Source organism: Pyrgilauda ruficollis, unplaced genomic scaffold, assembly GCF_017590135.1.
Source record: "Pyrgilauda ruficollis isolate IOZ18807 unplaced genomic scaffold, ASM1759013v1 scaffold200, whole genome shotgun sequence".
NCBI lineage: Eukaryota > Metazoa > Chordata > Aves > Passeriformes > Passeridae > Pyrgilauda > Pyrgilauda ruficollis.
In genome coordinates this window covers 482,396-502,776 of record NW_024519208.1, presented here as the reverse complement: position 1 = coordinate 502,776, position 20,381 = coordinate 482,396, and the positions used below count along the sequence as shown (strand labels likewise).

Here is a 20,381-nt window from a genome sequence, read left to right as displayed (position 1 = left end):
TGGGGAAGGAAGGAGTGGGGGATTGTGCAGGGAGAAGCCAAACATCCCAGCTCCTGGACCGCAAAATCCCCCTGGAAATGAGTGAGCCCCTCCAGAGCCTCTTCCAGCTCCTGCACAGCCCCAGCACCAAGGAAGGGTCATCCCTCCTCTTCTGGAACACGCTGCTCTGCTCCTGGGGGAAAGTGGGGGAAAGGAGGGATGTGTGGGGAGCAGGGGGTCCCATGCCCCCCACCCCCAGCTCCCAGCCCCAAACAATAGGTGCATTGGAGTGCTCAGAGCGTGGGGGTGCAGCAGGCCCCCCTGCCTGGCCCTGAGCCCCTAAGGAGATTAAATCCCTCCTCACATGAGCCTGGCGGGCCCCAGGGCCTCATGTCGGGGACAGGACACCGGGAGGACAGGGACAGGGAGGGGAAAGGGCAGAGCAGTGTTTTGCTGTTTGGGCTGGGGCCAGGGATGTCCCAGGGGCAGGAAAACACACAGACAAGCAGCTCTTCCTGGGGTGTAAGAGCAGGTACCGTCCCAAAAATCACCAGCCTGAGCCTATGCCTTTCCCTGGGGCAAATTTCCCGTGTGCTGGTGGGAGGACTCCATGGGACACCCCTGCACCTGCTCCCATGGCCAGTGCACCCCCAGAATCACTGAGGTCCCCACACAGCTCTGGTCAGAACTGGGCATGGAGCAGGTCAAAAATGAAGTTTGCTCTCCCCAGGACCATCGCAGGGACCCCAGAACCAGCCTGTGTCCCTCACTGTGCTGGCCTGGTACAGAGCAGGCCATGGGGGTGTCCCCCTTCCTGTGGCACACCCAGCCCCCTACAGCTCCTGGAAGGCTGAGGCCATCCTCCACCTCTGCACCCATGATCCCACGGACCCCCTAGTGACACGGGACAGGGGAATGGGTTCCTGTTGTCCCCAAGTCCCACTGGACACACAGACCTTTGCAGCCTGGTCCCAGGGGCTGAGGACATCTTCCCTGCTCCCACTGACACCTTGGGGGAGGGTGACAAGCACTGGGGATCTGGCCAAGGGCAATCTAGGGAAGGTGCTGAACAGGGGGAAGGGTGAAGGGGCCAGACATGCTGGGGCTGGGTCAGGAGCCCCCAGGGGTAGCCAGGGAAAGGGCACACACAGGTGAAACGTTAAACCTCTGCTCTTTATTTGCTGCCTGCTTCCCTCGCCCCACTCCCCGGGCGAGTGGTCCGGAGGTTTTCCAGGGGTGACCTGAGCACCAGGAGTGCTCTGGGAAGGCTGAGCAGCGCCAGACTGGAGGAGGTGTGGGGCAGGGGGCACCTCCTCCATGCATCCCCATAGTCCCCGTGGGGACACGGCTCTGCCCCAGCCGCGGGGTGAACACCGGGCACCACCAGCGCTGGCCCCGGGAAAGCTCCGTGGAGAGCAGGAACTGCCACCTCCTGTGTCCCACCCACAGGGACACCGGGAGGGGCCGGGGCCCCAGCCCCTCTCCAACTCGCCTTATTGCTATGGTCAGAGCAGCAGAGCGGCCGGGAGGGGCTCGGGACTTTGCCGGTTTGGGAGAGGAGACGAGGACATGTCTGAAGCCAAGGATCCACCATCGGAGGGTGGGCTCATGTCTCTGGGAAGGGGCAAGGAGGGAGCTGCCGTCTCTGGCCAGCCAGGCCGGTGGTGCCAGCAGCGCCAGGGCTGGCACCAGCAGGGAGGAGAGCTGTGCTCATGTCCGAGAGCAAACACTGTCCATTCCAGGGCATCCCGCCCTCTCCTGAGCCTGGAGCCGAGCTGAGCAAACTCGCTACAGCTCCAGCAGCAGGGACCAGGGAGAGCTACTGGGAGAACTGGAGAAACAAGCAGAACCCCCCTGCCTGTCCCCTGGCTAGTTGCGTTGGCTGGCCAGCTCCTGGGAGATGAATTTCCGAAGGCGCTCGAGGTACTGGCTGTAGAGTTCAATGTCATTGTGCCCGGCCCCGTCCACCCACAGCGGCTCCACGGCCTTGGGGCAGCGCTCAAAGAGCGCCAGGCCGTGGGAGAAGTCGATGACTTCGTCCTCCGTACCGTGGATGATGAGGACAGGAGAGGTGATTTTGGAGATCTTCTCGATGCTGCCAAAAGGGTGGGTGGGGAAGAGAGGAGAGAGGGGGTAAGCACAGGGAATGAGACATTTCCACTCCTCCTGCCCCCAAAATATCCCCTGGGACAGGGACCAGGAAATGCTCTTTGATCATGGCAGAGCACAGGGACAGGGAGGGACACAGAGCTTCTGCCAAGGAAAAGATCTGCCCCAGTGTGACAGACAAGGAGCAGACAGCAGTGACAACATCCCCGTGGGACCTCAGCAGGGCTGGTGAGAACTGCTGCAGGACAGCCCTTCCCTGCTGGGCTCTGAGGAAGGGAAGCACGGCCAGTCCCAGCCCGTCCCAAAGGCCACGTGAGGCCATCAGGATGCAGAGCGTGGGCTGGTGGCTCCCAGCCACAGCTTACAGCTCAGGACTGTCCCCTGGGCCCCACGGGCCTGGCTGCAAGGGAGAGGCAAAGGAAAAGCTCATCCTCTCAGCACCCCTCCTGCCATTTGCAGAGCTGGAAAATCCCCACGGAATTACTCCTGGGTGACAGAGGAGTCCCAGGGCTTGTGACAGCTGACAAGGGGCCAGCAGCACAGTCCCAAAGCTGGTGGCCAAAATCACTGGGACAAGGTGGCCAGGAAGTGATGCCACAGGGGAATAGGGTACACACATGGCACAGCCCTCAGGAGGGGGCACGGCGACCCCAGGGCGGGCTACAACTCCCAGAGGGAACCAAACACAGGGCAAGAAGATGCCAAAGGGGATATTTAAACCTATCACAAAAAATGTCCCACGTGCCACATGTCCCCTGGCTGTGACCAGAGCTGCTCTGGGCACTGCCCCTCCAAACCCCCCAAGCCCTCTGCCCTGGGCACTCACTTGGGGAAGGCATCGAACCAATAGGTCTTCTTGGTGTCGGGGAAGGCGACGCGCATGCCGGAGGTGAGCGGGGAGTGCAGCACGATGGCCGCGCACTCGTAGCGGGAGGCCAGGTCAACCGTGGGCACCGTGCCAATGCTCTGTCCATACAGGATGATGTTCTCCGGGCTGATCCCGTACCTGGCACAGGACAGGGCAGCTCAGTGGCCAGGCACATCACCAGGAGATACAGCTCAGGGTTACTCTGTGCCGGTCACTGCACCCACAAGGTTCCTGGCAGGGTCTGGAGTCTGTCCACCTGATCTTGCCCCAGCTCCTCATGGCTGGGCCCAGAGCAGCTCCCTGCGCTCCTGAAGGACCAGGGAGCAGCCAGGGCTGAGCTGCCAGCTGAGTTCTGGGGGATGCCAAGGCTTTCCCTCACCAGGTCAGGGTTATAGCGTCTGCAGCCATGTGGGGCAGCCCCAGCTCTGGGTCACACCGTGAGCCAGACCCGAGGAAAAAGAGGCAGGGCCTGGCACAGGGCTGCACCCCAAGCCTGGCAGGAGAACCAGAGCTGAGCCTGGCACAGGGCTGCACCCCAAGTCTGGCAGGAGAACCAGAGCTGAGCCTAGCACAGGAACCAGAGCTGAGCCTGGCACAGGACTGCACCCCAAGCATGGCAGGAGAACCAGAACTGAGCCTGGCACAGGACTGCACCCCAAGCATGGCAGGGGAACCAGAGCTGAGCCTGGCATGGGGCTGCACCCCAAGCCTGGCAGGGGAACCAGAGCTGAGCCTTGCACAGTGAGACAGGAAGCACAGCTTGTGCCAAGGTCGTGCCCCGCAGCATCCCTGCCCCTTGGATCCCCCAGCTGCTCCTTCTACAGTTTTCCAACCACCCCTTCCTGTCTCAAGCGGCCCAGGGTTCCCCTTCTGGGAGATTTCCTGTTTTCCAGCCTGCCGGAGCTCCGGGTTTTCCTGAGGCCAGCAGGGCCGTGCTCCCTGCCCTGCTCACCGTGTGCGCAGCGCCTGCCATGCGGCGTCGATGTCGGAGTAGAGGTTGCGCTCCGAAGGCTTGCCCGTGCTCACGCCGTAGCCAGAGTAGTCGTAGGAGAAGATGTTGCAGTTGATGCGGGTGCCCAGCCCGATGTAGAAGCTGCTCATCTGCCCCAGGTCCACGGCGTTGCCATGGGAGAAGAGCACCGTGTACCTGGGACACGGGCACGGAACGTTAATCCTGGGCTCTGCTGCCGTGCTGGAGCTCCAGCACGGAAATCCCCCGAGGCCAGCAACAAAACCCCTCTAGCCACCAAGGGAGGTCCTTGTGACACCCCCAGGGACACCCAGACCCTTCTGCTGCCAGAGCCAGGGGCTCGATCCCAGCAGGAACAGGCAGCTTGAAGGCAGGATGATGATTCTGTTCAAGGTTTTGAGTCTATTTTTGGTAAAAAGCTCAGGATTTGGGGCCGTTTGCCCAATGGGGATTTCAAGTAAGAATTCTGACAGCGGGTTTTTTCTCTCCTGAGCCTGGCAAGACACCAGATGCTGAGAGAGAAGTGAATTGTGGGAGTGACAAGGCACAAGAAATTTCCACCATAAGGGGAAAAACAATGTTAATCATAAAAATTAACACTAATAGCAGATTGATGAGAGCTTGGCTCCCTTCTGCCAGAGGGAGAGAGCAGGACCTACTCCCTGCTGAGCCCCTGCAGCTGGTCTGAGGGGTCTGTGGCCAGGCTGAGCCTCCAATCCTGGCCTGGATGCCCAGGGAGCCCCAGCTGGAAGTCAGTGACAGGATGGACTGGGGGAGGTCAGACAGCCAGCATCACCTGATACCCCACAGTTTGGCAGGCCTGGTTCCCCCCAGCCCAGGTTCTCCCCTCCAGCCCTGCAGCCTGGCATGCTGGTCTTTGAGGACCTGTTGTTCCTGGGAGGACACAGGAAAGGGGTCAGCTGGGGTGACCTGGCCTCCCTCTGCACCTGAACCTGCAAACTGTGCCACTGCTCAGGGAGCAGTTGCCAGGTCCCCTCCTGTCTCCTCCTGCCCAGGCACTGGCAGCAGGATGGGCCCCCCAGCCCAGGTTCTCCCCTCCAGCCCTGCAGCCTGGCATGCTGGTCTTTGAGGACCTGTTGTTCCTGGGAGGACACAGGAAAGGGGTCAGCTGGGGTGACCTGGCCTCCCTCTGCACCTGAACCCCCAAACTGTGCCACTGCTCAGGGAAGAGCTGCCAGGTCCCCTCCTGCCCAGGCACTGGCAGCAGGATGGGCTCTCCATCTGACACTCCAGGGTGTCAGTCCACAGACCCACAGGAGTGACCAAATCCCTCCTGGCTTTCACTCTTGTCACTCATTTCCTACAGGAATCAAATGTCCCTGTGAATTTGACTAAGCCAGGCTCTCCTGTTGGCACAGGCAGTTGCCCATCCCATGGTCACCACAGGGCTGGGCACGGGGAGAAGCAGGTGGTGCAGCCACGCCAGTGCCCCCTGAGCACCAAGCTCTGTGCAAACAACTACAGCATTGCATCACTGCTGTGACACCCGGGCACTGTGAGACAGCCTGGGGAATCCCCACAGCCCCGCAGCCTCTGGCTTTGCCTCTTCTCCTGCTTTAACCCCACTCCCAGGGCAGCCACAAGCCAGACCGGTCCTGGGAGCCCGGCTCGCCCGTCCCACCGGACGCCTCCAAATCCCCGCGGCAGAGCCAGCTCCTCCAGCGAGGCTCAGCCGAGGGGCAAGAGGGGACAGCAGCCCCCAGGGCGGCCCCGGGGCAGCCCAGCAGAGCCCCAGCTGGCACACCCGCGGTGACTCACCTGGCGCCGGGCACGCAGCGGACGTACATGCAGCCGACGCGGTTGCCCCGGCTGCTCTTGGTGACGAACACCTCGATGTTGTCCAGCTCCCGCTGGGAGTACTGGAAATCCGCCCTCTCCTTCAAGTGCAGCTTCCAGCGGCCCGCGGCGCCCCGCAGGGAGCCCGTGCTGCCCACGGGCTCAGGCTCGGGCACCATGGCGTAGGTGGGCTCCGGGGGCAGGAAGGCCAGCTTGGCCGCGATGCGGCTGGGGCAGGGCGGGCAGCAGAAGAGGCAGCAGAGTTGGCTGATCGACAGCCCGTTCATGACGGCGGGAGGGGAGGCGGCCGCGCCCGGAGCGAGGGAGGATCCGAATCGGACAGAGGCCGGCAACGACGCCGGGCCCGGAGACGCCCCGTCCTCAGCTGGCCCTGGGCACGCCTGGCGCCGGCCGTGCAGCGCGGGCCGGGGCGTGCGGCGGGGCTGCCGTGTCCATCTGTCCGTCCGGCGGCTGCGGGGGCCTGCGGGCAGGGCGGGGGCTCTGAGGGCTCTGTCCCCTCCGTGACCCACGTCTGAACACAAACGTGCTCCCCGCAGTGTCCCCCCCACCCCCTCGAGCACCTCCGAGCACACGCAGCCCCCCCGACATCCAAGCTCCTGCCACATTCGCCAGCCCCCGCGGGCAGCCCACGCGGAGGGGGCGAGGACAAGCGCAGATCCCACACACGCCACCCCCACGGCAGCCACAAGCTGATGGGACAAAGGACACGGCTCCCCCGGGGCCACCTAGGTGCCGGCACAGGCGTTCGGGAGTGCTGAGCTCCCGAGGAAAAAGGGGAAAGGGGAGAGGAAAGAGAGAAAGCGAAAAAAAAAAAGAAGGAAAAAAAAAAAAAGGCAACTATTTTCTGCAAGTTTGGGCACAGGCTTGAGCTGAGGAATGTCAAACCAGCCCACACCCCGAGGAATTCGCTCCATCTGCTTCCGAAGGCCTGGGAAAGGGGAGGAAAGGGTGGAAGAGGGATATGGCACTGAAGCTGGGATTTGGCACTGAAATATGCCAAAATACTGGGAGCGAAGGGATGCCCCGTGCCCCGACGGGAGCCCCCTCGGGCCGGTGACCATCCACAGCAGGGCCAGGGCCGGTGTGACACCCGGCACGTGGCAGCCGTGTCCCTCCCAGGGCTGGCACCCCGTGTGCCGCCGGGACCAGCACTCCCGGGGCAGAACGGGACGTCCGGGGGCCGCGCACCCGCGTGGGGTCCACACGGGGAGGTGGCACTACGGGCCACTTACACCTCGAGCCACACTCGTGTCGTGTGTCTTGCACACGCTGGGACAAAGCCAGGCACCAGCTGGGGACAGCCCGTCGTGGGTGGCCGGCCCTGCCCGGCCCCTGCCCTCGCCCCACGCCTGCTGTGGGGGCGCGACCCACCGCACACACACCGACCCCCCACCCACCGAGGGGGATCCCTGCTGTACTGACCTCTGTGGGGCCCCCACCACTGACTGGTGGGTGCTCCCCCCTCCCCTGGCAGCACGGGACCCCCACCCCGCACACACATTTCCCTCCAGTGCCTCCCCCAGCAGTGACCCCTCACCCCAACCCACCCCCACCCCTGAGCAGTGAGCTCTTCCCCTCGCTGTCCACTGTGGCCCTCCCACCTTGCAGCCAAGCATGGAGACCTCCCCACACTGACCCGTGTGGGGCCCCCCCGACTGCTGTGGGCCCCAATCCCCTGACTGATCGCTGAGGGACCCCCCCCAAACACACACTGAGCAGTGGGACCCCTCCCGATCACTGTGTGCGTGTCCCCCACAGCCCCCCTGGACCCGACCCCCGCACTGACCTCCCCGAGAGCCCCCCGACTACTGAGGGGTGCCCATGAGCCCACACTGGCCCGCGTGGCTCTCCCCTGCCCCCACCGGGAGCCTCTCCCGCCTGCTGGGGGGTCTCACACATCCTGCCCGGCCTCCCCCCTCCCACTGCCCGCTGGGGGGGTCCCACACCCTCACTGACCCCACCTCCCAAACCGACACTGACCACTATATCCCCCCCACACTGACCACTGTGTCCCCCCCCCACGGACCAGCGCGGCCTCCCCCGCGTGCCGGGGCCTCTCCTCCCTCTGACCGCGCTGTGGGACCCCCACCACCACACCGTGCCCGCCCCGCTGCCTGCAGGCCGCCCCCGGCCCGTGGGCCCGTGCCCGCCCGGTACCTGCACATCCTCCCGGCCCCGCTCGCCGCTGCCCGAGGCCCCGCGGCCGTTGCGGCCTCCCAGGCGGGGGCGGCGCTGGCCCCGCCCCGGCCGGAAGTGACGCCATCGTCCAGCGCCCGTTGCCATGGGAACAGCGCGGCCGCCTCATGGCGGGGACGCGGTGCGGCCTCTCCTCGGTCCCTGGATCCCAAAATCCCAAATGGGGTTGGAAGGGACCTGGAGATCGTCCAGCCCGACCTTGGTCACCTGGAGCAGGTGGGCTTGGAATGTCTCCGGAGAGAGAGACTTTACCGCCTCCCTGGGCAGCTGCTCAGTGCTCTGCCACCCTCAGTGTAAATGAGCTCTTCCTCACGTTGAGGTGGGACTTATTGTGGTTTAGTTCAGTTTATGGCCACTGCACCACTGGAAGGAGTCTGGCACTCACGTTGGAGATGTTTAGGTGGATTGGTGAGATCGCCTCTTGTTGGAAAATATGCCGAGTTTAAAATTTTTATTTCTTAACTTTAGCCACGTTTGTTCTCATTTGCCCCGGGGGAAGGGAACGGAAGTTTCTTTCTAAAGCATTGTTCCACCAGGAACAATGATGAGTTCGGTATCTCTGCAGGCCGAGAGCAGCACGAGATACACGAGAGATAAAGGCCATCAAGGGCCATTGGCGAAACATCAGCGAACTTCTGCTCCAGACCTGCCCCCTGGCACGGCTGGAGACACCTGGAAAAGGCTGGCAAGGAAATGCAAATCAGGAGTGAACACCTAATTAACATCAGAGGCGAGGGACCAATGAACATTAAACCGATGGGTTTGGGACTGTATAAAATTTGACAAAAATCTGTAAGTTTGAGGAAAATCACGGAGCGCGGTCCCCTGTCCCCTGCGGCTGAAGGGCAGCGGGGGCGCCCTGGGGGCAAGCGGGAGAAGGAGAAAGACAAAGCCCAGAGCCCGGAGCAGATCACGGGCAGCAAGGAGCAGGAGCAGGAGAAGCGCGGGCTGGACAATCACACCCCGGCGCAGGTGGCCTTGGAGAAGATGCAGGAGAAGCAGCAAATGGAGCGGATCCTGAAGACAGCTTGGAAAACCCGCGAGCAGCGAGTGGAGGAGTTCAACGGGCACTTGGGTGCTCTGCCTGAGCACTGCGACACCCAAAGTCAGCTGGACTCAATGAACGGGCATTTGTCACGGCTCTGGAGCTGGGTTTGGTTTGTATCGATGGAAACCTGGCTGTTCTCCATATCGTTGTACTCTCGAATGTAACTTCTGAGTTTTTATGACTTTAAACTGTCTCATTTTATAGTCTTTTAAAAGAAAAACCAAACATGCAACACTCTCAAGTCTTCCCTGGATTAACCAAGCCCAGCTCCCATGGTCTCTCCTCATCAGAGAGACGCTCCAGACCCCAAATCATCTCTGGGGCCTCCACTGGACTCTCCCCAGTAGCTCCTTGTCCTTCTTGTCCCAGACCTGGACACAGCAGCCCAGACATGCCCCCCCAAGTAGAGGGGCAGGATCCCTCCCTGCCCTGCTGGCCACATTCCTCTGATGCCCCCCAGGGTCCCCCTGGCCCCAGGACACTCTGCTGGCTCAGGGACGGTTTGTCATCCACCAGGACCCCCAGGTGCTTCTCTGCAGAGCTGCTCTCCAGCGGGGTCACCCCCAGCCCGTGCTGGGTTGTTCCTCCCCGGGTGCAGGATCCTACACCTGCCCTTGTTGAACCCCCTTAGGTTTGCCCCCACCCAGCTCTCAGCCAGCCCCTCAAGGTCCCTCTGGATGGCAGCACGGCCTTCAGTTGAAGCAGTCACCCCCACCCTGGTCCGAATCACGGTGAAACCTGATCAGGACCCGTTCTGTCCCTCGGGCAGGGTTTTGCTACCCGAACTGCACAGGGCTGGAGGTACCGACCCCTGGGGACAGCGCTGAGCACAGGTGGACTCTGCTGTGCCTACCAGGCCCCTCGGAGCTCTGCCTTCAGCCAGGCCCTCCCCCCAGTCCATCTTCCCACATTTCCCGTGTCTACCTACAGAGCTGTCACGGGAGGCAGCATCCAAAGCCTTGCTGAAGTCAGTCCTGGTGCCACACACTGCCCGAATGCCCCACATGGATATGGCGAGAGGGAAGGCTTTTCCTTTTGCCCTTTCCTGCCCCAAGGGGGTGACAGCAGACAAGAGGGAACCAGGAGAACCTCAGAGCCCCTCAAACCCAGCCAGGGCTTCCTGCTCAGGCAGAAGGCAAAATCCCAGACTTGTCAGGGTTGAAGTGACCTCTGAAGATCATCCAGCCCAGCCCCTGGTGGATTTGAGATCTGGGGGTGCAGGTCTGGGGTGCTCTGATCCCCAAGCAGCACCAGGTACTGTCAATGATCACCCACAGGGAAACTCAGGCACTGAGCCCCACAGCCACCCCAAAAGAGCCAAGCCAAGCCCCACAGACATCCCTGCCTGAAACAGAGCACCCACAGCATCCAAGCAAACTAGACTGTGTTGTATTTACACTCATGGACAGGGAGGGAGAACAGGGAAAAGGGCAGTGCTGGAGAAGCAGGTGGCTGTGGGCTTTCCCAAGGGATCCATGGGAGCTGCTGCACTTCCTGGGCGCTGGTGGCTGCAATTCCTGCATCCCCCGAGGGTGAGGGATCATCCTCAGCCAAAAGCTCAGTGGCAAAGCCAGCCGGGCGCACCAGCTCTGCACTGATGGCCCAGGTGTGTCCAGGGGTGCAGCCACTTGCGTGCTCCAGACATGATGTCAGTGTTATCCAGAAGGAAAAACCTGAGGAAAAGGCTGGTGAGAGGCAGCCTCACTCCTCTCTGTGCTGGAGGGGGGGTTTGCAGCAGTTTGGGAGGTTCAGATGCTGCTGGTAGCAGCACAGGATGGCAGCTGGCACAGAGAACACACTGCTTTGGCTGGAGCAGACTGCAGAAACCAAACACCCAGAGGGATCCCCCACCAGCCCCTGGGCAGAACTGCCACAAGCAGGGCAGGAAAAGTCCTTGGAAGGAAGGAGCTGCTGTGATTTCCCCCAGCTGGGCCCTGCAGCTCTGCTGACACTGAGGGAAATGCTTCCAAAGCGTGGGATGGCCAGCAGAGTGGGACAGAGGCTGCTGCTTGTCTCACGGGACACATCTGGGTTTCTCTGCTTGAGAGGCAGAGCCCGTTGGCCACAGCCCCACTCCTGATGTTCCCAGGAATCCCCTGGGCATGGGAGAGGCTGTGGCTGTGCCCCAGGAGCCTCTGCCTGTCTTGTGCTGCATCCCCGATCCCTGGGTCCTCCCAAAGAGCCCTCCAAGTGCTCCTTCTGGAGTGGTGCTGAGTGGCATTTGGTTTTTCCTACACCTCCCTTCCTGTGTGAGTGTGTGCACCCCCAGAGCCTTCCAAGTGGCTTTTGGGGTGCTTGAGGCCTCTGAGCATGTTCACTGTACCCCAAAGCTCTCCTTCTGCCTTCCCTTGCACCCCAGAGCCCTCCCTGGGCCTTCCAGCACCTCAGGGAATTCTGAGTCTCACAGTGAGCCAAGAGCCCTCCAAGCACCTCTCCTTGCTCCCTGGGTCTCTCCATGGGCATTTCTGAGCCCCCACCTGGACTTCTGGGCACCGTGGGACCCTCCTCGTGACTTTCCCTGTGCCCCAGTTCCCTCTGTCTGGCTTGCAGAGCATCTCCTGGGGACCTGGCCCTGCCTCTCATCCCACAGGGAGGGGGGAGGCAGAGGAGGGCAGCTGGGTGGGTTCCCCGAGCTCTCCCCAATACCAGCATGGCCACATGGGAGGAGGGGACCCCACTGTCGCCTGGATGCAGGGACAGGTCCAGAAGCAGAGGTGTGGGGACCTGAGCTTTGTGCACAACCCTGATGAGAGCGACTCGTGTAAGGCAGAAGGCAAGGAGAGAGGAGAGAAGGGAGAGAAGAAAGGGGAGAGGAAAGAGGGGAGAGAGGAGAGCAGGCACAGGCAGCACTGAGGGGGACACACCTTGCTGGGAAAGCAGCCGGGGTTATCCAGGGGTGCTGAAGCAGGAGGCTGGAGCAGGGGTGTCCCTGGCTCCCTCCCTGTGGAGAGAGGCACAAGGCAGCAAGCAGAACCTCCTGGAAGGTCCTGCCCTGCCCACGTCACTTCAAGCCACAAAATATCTTCCCTGTGCCAGCATCACTGCTCAACCCCCTTGGTGCTTCTCCAACAGCGTCAACAGAGGGTGGGGAGAGGGGTCTGGGGTGCTGGAACTACAGAATCAACTTTTCTGCATCAGAGAGCAAACACCTCCCGGGGAGCAGACGGCAGCCTGGCTGCCAGGATCCCCCAGCTCCCGGGATTACAGGCAGAGGGAAGAGTCCAGCGGCTGCTCGGGGACTGCGGCCACCAGTCCTGGGTGGTTTGCAGGACTCGGAGCCGCCGGGAAGGGAAAGGCTGCTCAGCAGAGCCCGGCCGCTCACGCCACACAAAGTGCCCGGCAAGAGGCGAGTGCGAAGGTCTTAGAGCCAGAGCAGCGGGGCAGGACGGTCCCTGTTCCTTTGAGAAGCTGGTTGAGAACACATCAGCTGAGCTGTGGCTGTCAGACAGGCAGGAAGGGAGAGAAGGAACACCAACTGACTGCCAGAGGCGCGAGGATGCCCCATGTCCAGGTGCCGGGTTGTGTGCGCTGCCGGAGTCACCCTCGCACCGCGGCAGGGGTTGGGAGGAGGAAGAGGAAGGCTGGGAGGAAGGGGAGGAGCACCAGGCAGCCTGGCTGCAGTTCGAGCTGCTCGAACCCCTTCACAACTTCTGTATCTTCTCGGCGATGACGATGGGGTTTTCCTTGCGGATCTTCTCGGCAGCTTCTGCCTTGTAGTCGTAGGGGCAGGCGTGCATGTCAGAGTACCGGTGAATGGCACAGAACAGGTTCCCGCAGCGGCAGTCGAAGCCTGAGGGGAGGAAGAGCAGGGACAAAGCCTCATCAGGCCCCATCCAGCTGGGCAGGAAGGCGGCTCCTTCCTGCCACACCAGGAAATGCCACCAATGCAGAGAGAGGGGCAAGGGAGGGGGGCCTGATGTTCCCCACAGGCCAAAGGGACTCTTCATTTGGGGAAGACCACGGGTGGCTCTTTGCTTTCCTCTGGCTCAGGAGCTCTGTGTGCTTTGGGCAGCCCCAGCTGTCACATGGTGGGAAACGCTCCCAGAGCAGCTGCTGTCCATGCTCCCTGGGGACAAAGGACATGCCAGGCACTGCAGAGTGCCAGATTGCTAATCCAGACCAGGCTCCCCAGGCAGCCCGAGCTGGAGCTGAGCCCTCCAAGACAGTCCAGCTCCCCAGGGTCACACAGCAGCAGCTGGACTGACCAGCAGCAAGCAGCAGAGCTGTCACCACCTTAGGATCATGTCTGAGCTACTTAGACTTCAAAATTCCCAGTTAAATCACTTCACTCAGAGACAATGCTCAGAGTGCTACCATTAACACAGCACACTGGGAAAGCAAGGCAGGGAGGAAGCAGGGAACTCCTGCTGGCAGGGAATAATGCTCTGTCCCTTCATGTTTTTCCAACTACAGGCTGTAAAGCCCACAAACGCCTTGCTCCAAGGTGCAAGTTTACTCCTGGTTGAGAAAACTCATTTTATCCTAAATGCCCTGAATTCACAGGAGTTCTCTGTAAGTTGAATCCTAAAGAAGAGAACTTCTCATAGTTTAAACCTCGTAAGGGAACACTCATAGTGGTAAGAAAACAATCCTCTCTGCAACCTGAAGGCTAGGCATGAAGCACCCAGCCCAGATCCAGGTTTATAAACTTAGCCCTATTCTAGGACAGTGCCCATGGATTTCCAGGCAGGCTCAGGTTCAAACTTTCCAGTCTAGACTTGGCCAAAGCTTCTCATATCCATGCAAACAGCCAGACCCTGGCTGCTGGATGCCCCAAGCAGGCTACAGAAGCAAGTGCTCTGCCAGAACAATATGACCTGCACAGCTCCAGAGTTAACTTTTTTCCAGAGAAGCACTAAATGCCAGAGATAATTTAGGGGAATGATGTTTTTATTAACAAACCACAGTCAAATTAATTGCTTCACTTTCCAGAAGCTGTTTCCCCACTGATAGCAATGCCCTGACACCATCCCAGCACTTCTCTCTCCAGCTTTACAGGCTGCATGCTGAGAGCCATCCTGCTCTCAGGAAGCTAAGAGTGGAAATCAGGCAGCATTAACAAATGGGATGAGTCTTGGAGAGGGATTTTCCATTTGGGTCTAGCTCAGTTCATGTCACTGTTATGAAAGCTTCACCACAGACCTGGCCGGGAGCGGATTCCGATCCACAGCGAGCTCTGCCTTCCTCTACAGCAGCTTCTGCCAAGAAGCAGGAACAACCAAGAGGTGCTGCTGCATCCAATCCTGCTCCCAAGGGCTGCCAGGACCCTGGCAGTGGGTGGGATGTTCCTCAGGCTGCTGCCTCAGCCAGTGCTGTTGCAGGTCAGAGCTCTCTTCCCTCCTCTCTCACAGCACCACAGCTCCAGGATGGATTTGGGGGGAACCTCCTGGCTCTGACCCTCCAAACCCAGCAGCACCACAGCACTGTGCTCACAGGGCTCTCACTCTGGACTGCTTAGGGCACAGGGAAGCTTTCCCAGAGCCAGGCACTTACCAGTCAGCCCAATCTTCTTCCGGCAGGTGAAGCAGCGATTCTTCTTCGGTTTTGGTTTTTCCGAAGCCGTCTTGCCCTCAGCTGTGTTCTGGGATATCTCAAGCAGGGTACCTGAAACAGAACCAAGAGTTTTGCTGCCCTCCTTGATAAATCAAACACATTTTATTACAGGAGCTGCTTGAGGCTCTGATGACTCTCCATGTGCACGCTGCCCTGGCTGACATACCCCAGACTGAGATTTGCCTTGTTCCACCGAGATCTCCACCTCACAGCTTTCTCTCGGTTTCAAATGCCTTAAATCCAAAGCTGAAGTGGCCACTGGACAGTGACTGGATAGTCACTACAGCTCAGCTGCTGTACAGCAACACAGCTGTCAGCTGAGCCCACAGTTAATCTTCACAGGGAGAAAAAAAGTTAACCCCTTGTAAGTACTACTAATTATTTTTGCTGACTCTTATGTAAGTGTTCCCCAAATGTAGGTCTTAGAATGCTTTACACAGATATCCATCACTGCCTCTAATCTACCAAAGGGAAAACTGAGCTTTCAAAGCCAGATTGTTAAAGGTCACTGATGCTTAGCAGGATTTCCTCCAGTACCTAAGCAGGTTAGAGAAGTCAACAGGAGGGAGGAGCTCCAACTGCTCCTTGGAGCACCTGTGGTGCAGGCTGCTCTGAGGAGACAAAACAGAGACAGCTTTGTGGAGCTGACCCTAAACAGCCTCCTAAAAACTACACAGGCAGATGAAAGGGGCAGGCTCTCCCAAGCCTCTTTTTAACAGTCTCTCACCTGCCTGTTGTAAATTGCCTCCTGGGCTTGCAGGCAAGAGATTACCTAACCCAAAATGCCCAGCCATGTGTGGTGACTAGAACCTGGCTTTTTAGCAACCAACTGCTCCTGGGTTTTTTTAGCTTTCAATGCAAGCAAGCTGTCAGCTGAGCAAAGGAGGGTGTCTGCATGCAGATCACCTGCTTATGGCATCAGCTAGAAGATGTGCCACACTGGGCAACAACTCTGCTGCTCCTCCATCACGTCAGGGCACTCGCTGTGTAACACCCCCCGAGGGACGCGTTCCCCCATCACACGGGGTGACAACAACAGGCCTCCACTACCCCCAGGCACTGTCACAAAGGAGCCACCTCTCTCCAAGCCTCGGATGGATCCATCTCCCTTCCTCCCCCTCGGGAGCTGGCAGGGGAGTGCCGCCAGCAGCAGCCGCGTCAGGCTGTGGGACGCTCCGGGCTCGCTGCCATTCGCTGGGAGAGGCGTCATGGAAGATTATCCTCCTGCCAGCCACTCGAGGGCTGGCAGCCACTCAGCCCACAGAGCAATCTCTATCAGCCTGCCCTCGAGCACAGCATTTGCTCTCCTCCCTGTCACCAAAACAAGTTTCCTCCTCAGCTCTCAGGCGTGTCTTTACTGCCGGGAGGGGACACACCCCGGGGTCAGCAGCTGTCCCTGCTGCTCCAATGGACTCCTGAGCTCAGTGTCACTCAGACCTGTGCAAAGGACAAACAAACCACCCCACCTGATGAGGAAGAAGCTGATGAGGCTTCATCTGTCTTGCTGAATTCCTCTGTCTCGTTGCTGGTTTCCTCTCTGGATATGCTCATGGCCGTCATCTGATGGGTCACAGGAGTCTGAGCGCTGGGAGCATGTGCAGCACACAAACAAAAAGAGAAAACACAAGTATTTTCATTTGATGGACTGTTATGTGGGAGAGACCTTCAGCCCGTAAAGTTTATTTCCTTATATTCAAAAGTAGGTCAGGAGCACAGCAGGTCAATTCCCCTTGAGATTGGGGATCAAAGTTCTTTATAGACATAAATGGAATGAATCTGTGATGATCTCAGTTTCCTTTTGCACCCAATTATATCTCAAAGCCAAGGCAAGAGCCTATCCAAACAAGTCCAGGGAAACACAGTTATGAGTCAGGGCTGTAATGTGATGGTAGAGCTCAGTGCAGCTCTGTCCTCCTCCCCATCAAACAGGCCCAAGGTCTCTAATCCTGCTGTCACAGCTTCCAGACTGGGTCACCAACAGGTGCTTTCACTTAGAATCACACGACATTCTGAGCTGATGATCCTCGTGATCCTTCCAAGTCCAACTCTTGGCCCTGCACAGGAAAACCCCAAAAATCCCACTGCTTGGGACTGAGCAGAAACTGAACAGTTGAACAGAGACAGAAAAGGTGCACTGGCGGCAGGAGAACCAAGATGTCACTTAATTTACTACCAACCCTCTGATACCTCACTCTACTCATCAGACATCAACAGCAGCAGATTGAGGGGCATCTCAATCTTCCAGATAAACCAGAGTCACAACACAAAGTTTGACCCAGCCTGTTTACAGACATATAAAGGATGACAGCCTGTCCCCTGTGTCCCAGAGCTGGATTTTAGCAGGGTTTAGATCCCCTCCCCTCCAGACTCTGCCCCTACCTGGCTTTTGCATCCTCAGCTGTGGAGTCTCCCTCTGGGTGCTGTCCTGCGATGGCCTCAGAAGCCATGGGGCTGCTGCTGGGACCAGTGGGTGCTACGAGACAAGAGCAGGCGTGGTCAAGTCTCTGGGAAGTATCAGCAAGTTCCTCAGGTGCTTGACAGTCAAGGAGAAAGCAGAACGAGCACTTCCAGCAGGCTTTACACTCCTGTTCCCTACTGGAGCTGGGAGGGCACACCCCTGTTGGGATCACTCCCATATCCCTGTTCCTACACTCTCCTCTCCAAATTTGTGCATGGGACTCTGTGGGACACCATAGTTGTCTGGATCTTGAACCCAATGCCACTTTGTAACTTGTCCAAGGTGTAAGAACCAGATCCTCACCTGCTGAAAGGAACAGGCTTCAACAGACACATATGGGTTTGTGTCAGCTGAGGATCTAAGCTGGGTCTTAGGAAAAGCCTTTGTCAGGAAAAGTCATGTTCCTGAGCATATTTTGTGTGGGTGACTCAAGGGAAGCCATGATGAATTCCATGACCCCCAGGAATAAACTGTGGAAGAACTCTCAGAGGCATTTCCCAGTCTGTACATGTGGCATCTGCACAAACCCCCAGCAGAAGAAATCCCTGCTCACAATGCAGAGAGCATCCTTCCCCTGCTCCCATCCCAACTGCAGGAAACAAACCTTGTAAGTCATGGCTTTTAGATATCACACTGTTATGATAAGAATATTATACAAATAGACCAAATAAAACTTCATTGTAGGGCTTTGTCATGGTTCCCAGCAGTCAGCACCTAATCAGGGAGCAGGAAATAGCTGAAAGCTGGGATCACCATTAGCACATGTGAAATTCTACAGTTTACTAGAAGGTGCTGCCTGGGATGGGGCTCCACAAACTGGTGAGACTGGGAAGAAAGCAAGTGCCCCTCCTGACAGGGAACAGAAGTGCTTCAGGGCTTGGGTCCTTGATTTAGAGCCTTGGGTATCATGGAAAGGCAAAGACGATTTTTCTATGAGGGGGTAAATCTGCTGGTGGCCAGGCACCAGCACCACGCTGAACACAGCTTGGATCCAGACACACATTTAAGAGATTTTCAGGAAAAAATCCTCTACCTGGAGGGCTTATCCGGTCGCTGCTCTGCTGCCTCTGCAGGAACTCCTTATAGCACACGGAGCACATGCCGTTGGTCCGGGGGCTGCCATAGAACCCGCAGCCCGTGGTACACAGCAGAGGCACCTGCGTCTGGTTCGTCTCCTGAGCCATCCTCGCCCCTCCGAGGCACCGAGCTGCAGCCAGGAATCAGAAATAAACCCGGAACAGCTGTGAGGGCCAGAGCACTCAGGCATTGTGTGCTGCAGCTGATCAGGAAGGAGCACAAAGGATCCCAGGAGAGCCCGGTTCCTGCACGTGCACAACCACACCAGGCCCCAGACCCTGGAGCACTCGGGGCTCCTAAAATCAGTGTCCTGGGGCCCTAAGCCACCCAGAGCCAGACTGGAAAAGCAACAGGAACTGGCTCCCAGCTCTCCCTGCTGCACCACGAGGCTCCCTAAACTCCCGGTGACACACGAGCACGTCAGACCCCAACAATCCGCTCTCCACCGGTACCAAATGAGCACCCACAGCACCACTGATGCCCCCAGTGAACACCCACACCTCACACGCCCAGTGCAGGCCCAGTCAGTCACATTTTGGTTTTCATTTCGAGCCTGGTTTAGTTTTTTAATTCTCAGGAAGATGACGCAAGCGATGCAGAAAGAACCCACTGACGCTCTGCTCTGACATACGTGGGTAAGGGGAACATTAGCATGGTTAGGCTGGAAATAAGGATAAGGTTTTCTTTCCAGCAGTAAGATGCGACTCCAGATCACCTTCCCAGGAAAAACAACTGACACGCTGAAACCTAATTTTAAGTTTAATCTTAATAATGTCTCTCTGGAACACATGCAGTTACCTCCAAAACCAGGAACCAGCCCCTTCCAGCCACACACGGTGTAGCATTTACAGGGCCAAACCCACCACAGTGCTCCAAATGAGAACCATGAGGCACAAACAAAAACCACACACAATTCCAATGTGTGCGGACAACGTGGCTGCAGCCAGTCCAACTCTTGACACAGAACAAGGGGAGAGGATGTGGCAGGACCATGGTGGGTGCGGGTGGCTCCAGCTCGGGCACAAAGCCACGGCATTGGTACCAGGAGCTCCCAGCAGTGCTGCCTTTGTGGGGTGCCCGAAGCACCCACGACCTCCCAGCCAGCCTTGCCGCTTCCCTTTCTGCTCCTACAAAACTTGCTTCACCGAGGGAATAAACAAGACAAACACGAAATCATTACCCTGCCAGGAGCGCTCCCGTGGGACGGAACCGGATCACCTCTGGTTTATCCCTCCTCGTCCTCAGCTGGGGGATGCGGGTTTCAGCTCCGCACCCGGGGGTCCCTCGCAGAGCTCAGACCAGCACTCCCATCGCCACACCGGGACCCGAACCGGCCCGAACCGGCCTCTCCTCAGGCACTCGCAGCCAGGGCAGCCCCGGTAGCCGCGGATCCCTCGGGGGTCCCGGCTGGCGCCCGCTGCCACACGGACAAACCTTCGGGAGCTGCTGTCGATCGAGTCCCTGCAGACAGAAGGGGCCGCGGGCTCAGCCCTCCCCGAGCGCCGCACGGCCCAGCCGGGCGGACGGGCCGAGCCGCGGCCCCCACCGTGCCCGGGAGGCCCGGGGCGGCCGGGACCCCCGTCCGGCCGGGGAGAGGGGCCGGGCCGGGCCGGCCCGGGAGGCTCAGGCGGGCGGCGGGCAGGGAGCGCTGCCGGGAAACATGGCGGGCGCGGGCCCCGAGCGCCTCCCCCGGGGAGGGCCCGGGACGGGGGGGACGGGACGGGGGGGACGCGAGGCCTGGGACGAGCCGGGGAGAGGGCAGGGGGCTGTGACACCCCCGGGAACACGGGCGGGGGTGTAGGGGAGGGGGCTGGGGTGTGGGTGTGCAATAGGGGAGGGGGCTGTGACCCCCCGGCTGTGAGAACAGGAGTGTGGGTGGGTTCCGGGAATAGCGGGGAGGGCTGTGAGCCATAGGGACTGGGGCATAGGGCAGGGGCTGGGGTACAGGTGTGCTTCAGCAGCAGAGGCGAGGGCTGTGACCCCCTGGTTACAGGGACTGCGGTGTGCGTGTGCCCTGACTATAGGGGAGGGAGCTCTGACCCCTTGGCTGCAGGGCCGGGGTTATAGATGGGCCCCATCTACAGCTGAGGGGCTGCGACCCTCATGTGGGTGTATGGGGTGGGACACAGCCAGCTCCCCTGCAGATAAAAGGGTCTGGGAACCTGGGTAGCAATCAGACCCAGGCTGTGAGAAGGGGGGTGAGATCCTTGTCCCTCGAGCTATAGGGGCTGGGACACAGATATTGCATGGCTGTAGAGGCTGGGACACTGCGGGGGCTTCAGCTGTAGGGCAGGGGACTGGGGAC

General features: G+C 59.4%; 2 protein-coding genes across 2 annotated transcripts; both read right to left on the bottom strand.

Annotated features, from left to right (window-relative positions):
- Positions 1-1,133: 1,133 nt before the first annotated feature.
- Positions 1,134-7,987, bottom strand: ABHD17A (abhydrolase domain containing 17A, depalmitoylase). The gene is made up of 5 exons (XM_041467147.1): positions 7,902-7,987; positions 5,706-6,204; positions 3,909-4,103; positions 2,915-3,094; positions 1,134-2,074 (listed from the first exon to the last, which is right to left on the bottom strand). Exons 2-5 carry the CDS (start codon positions 6,008-6,010, stop codon positions 1,849-1,851), a joined length of 906 nt encoding a protein of 301 aa, XP_041323081.1. The 5' UTR covers positions 6,011-6,204; positions 7,902-7,987; the 3' UTR covers positions 1,134-1,848.
- Positions 7,988-10,355: 2,368 nt separating this feature from the next.
- Positions 10,356-19,671, bottom strand: LOC121353361 (AN1-type zinc finger protein 5-like). The gene is made up of 6 exons (XM_041467136.1): positions 19,257-19,671; positions 18,033-18,206; positions 16,921-17,014; positions 16,008-16,126; positions 14,482-14,592; positions 10,356-12,778 (listed from the first exon to the last, which is right to left on the bottom strand). Exons 2-6 carry the CDS (start codon positions 18,181-18,183, stop codon positions 12,630-12,632), a joined length of 624 nt encoding a protein of 207 aa, XP_041323070.1. The 5' UTR covers positions 18,184-18,206; positions 19,257-19,671; the 3' UTR covers positions 10,356-12,629.
- Between the last annotated feature and the right edge of the window lie 710 nt (positions 19,672-20,381).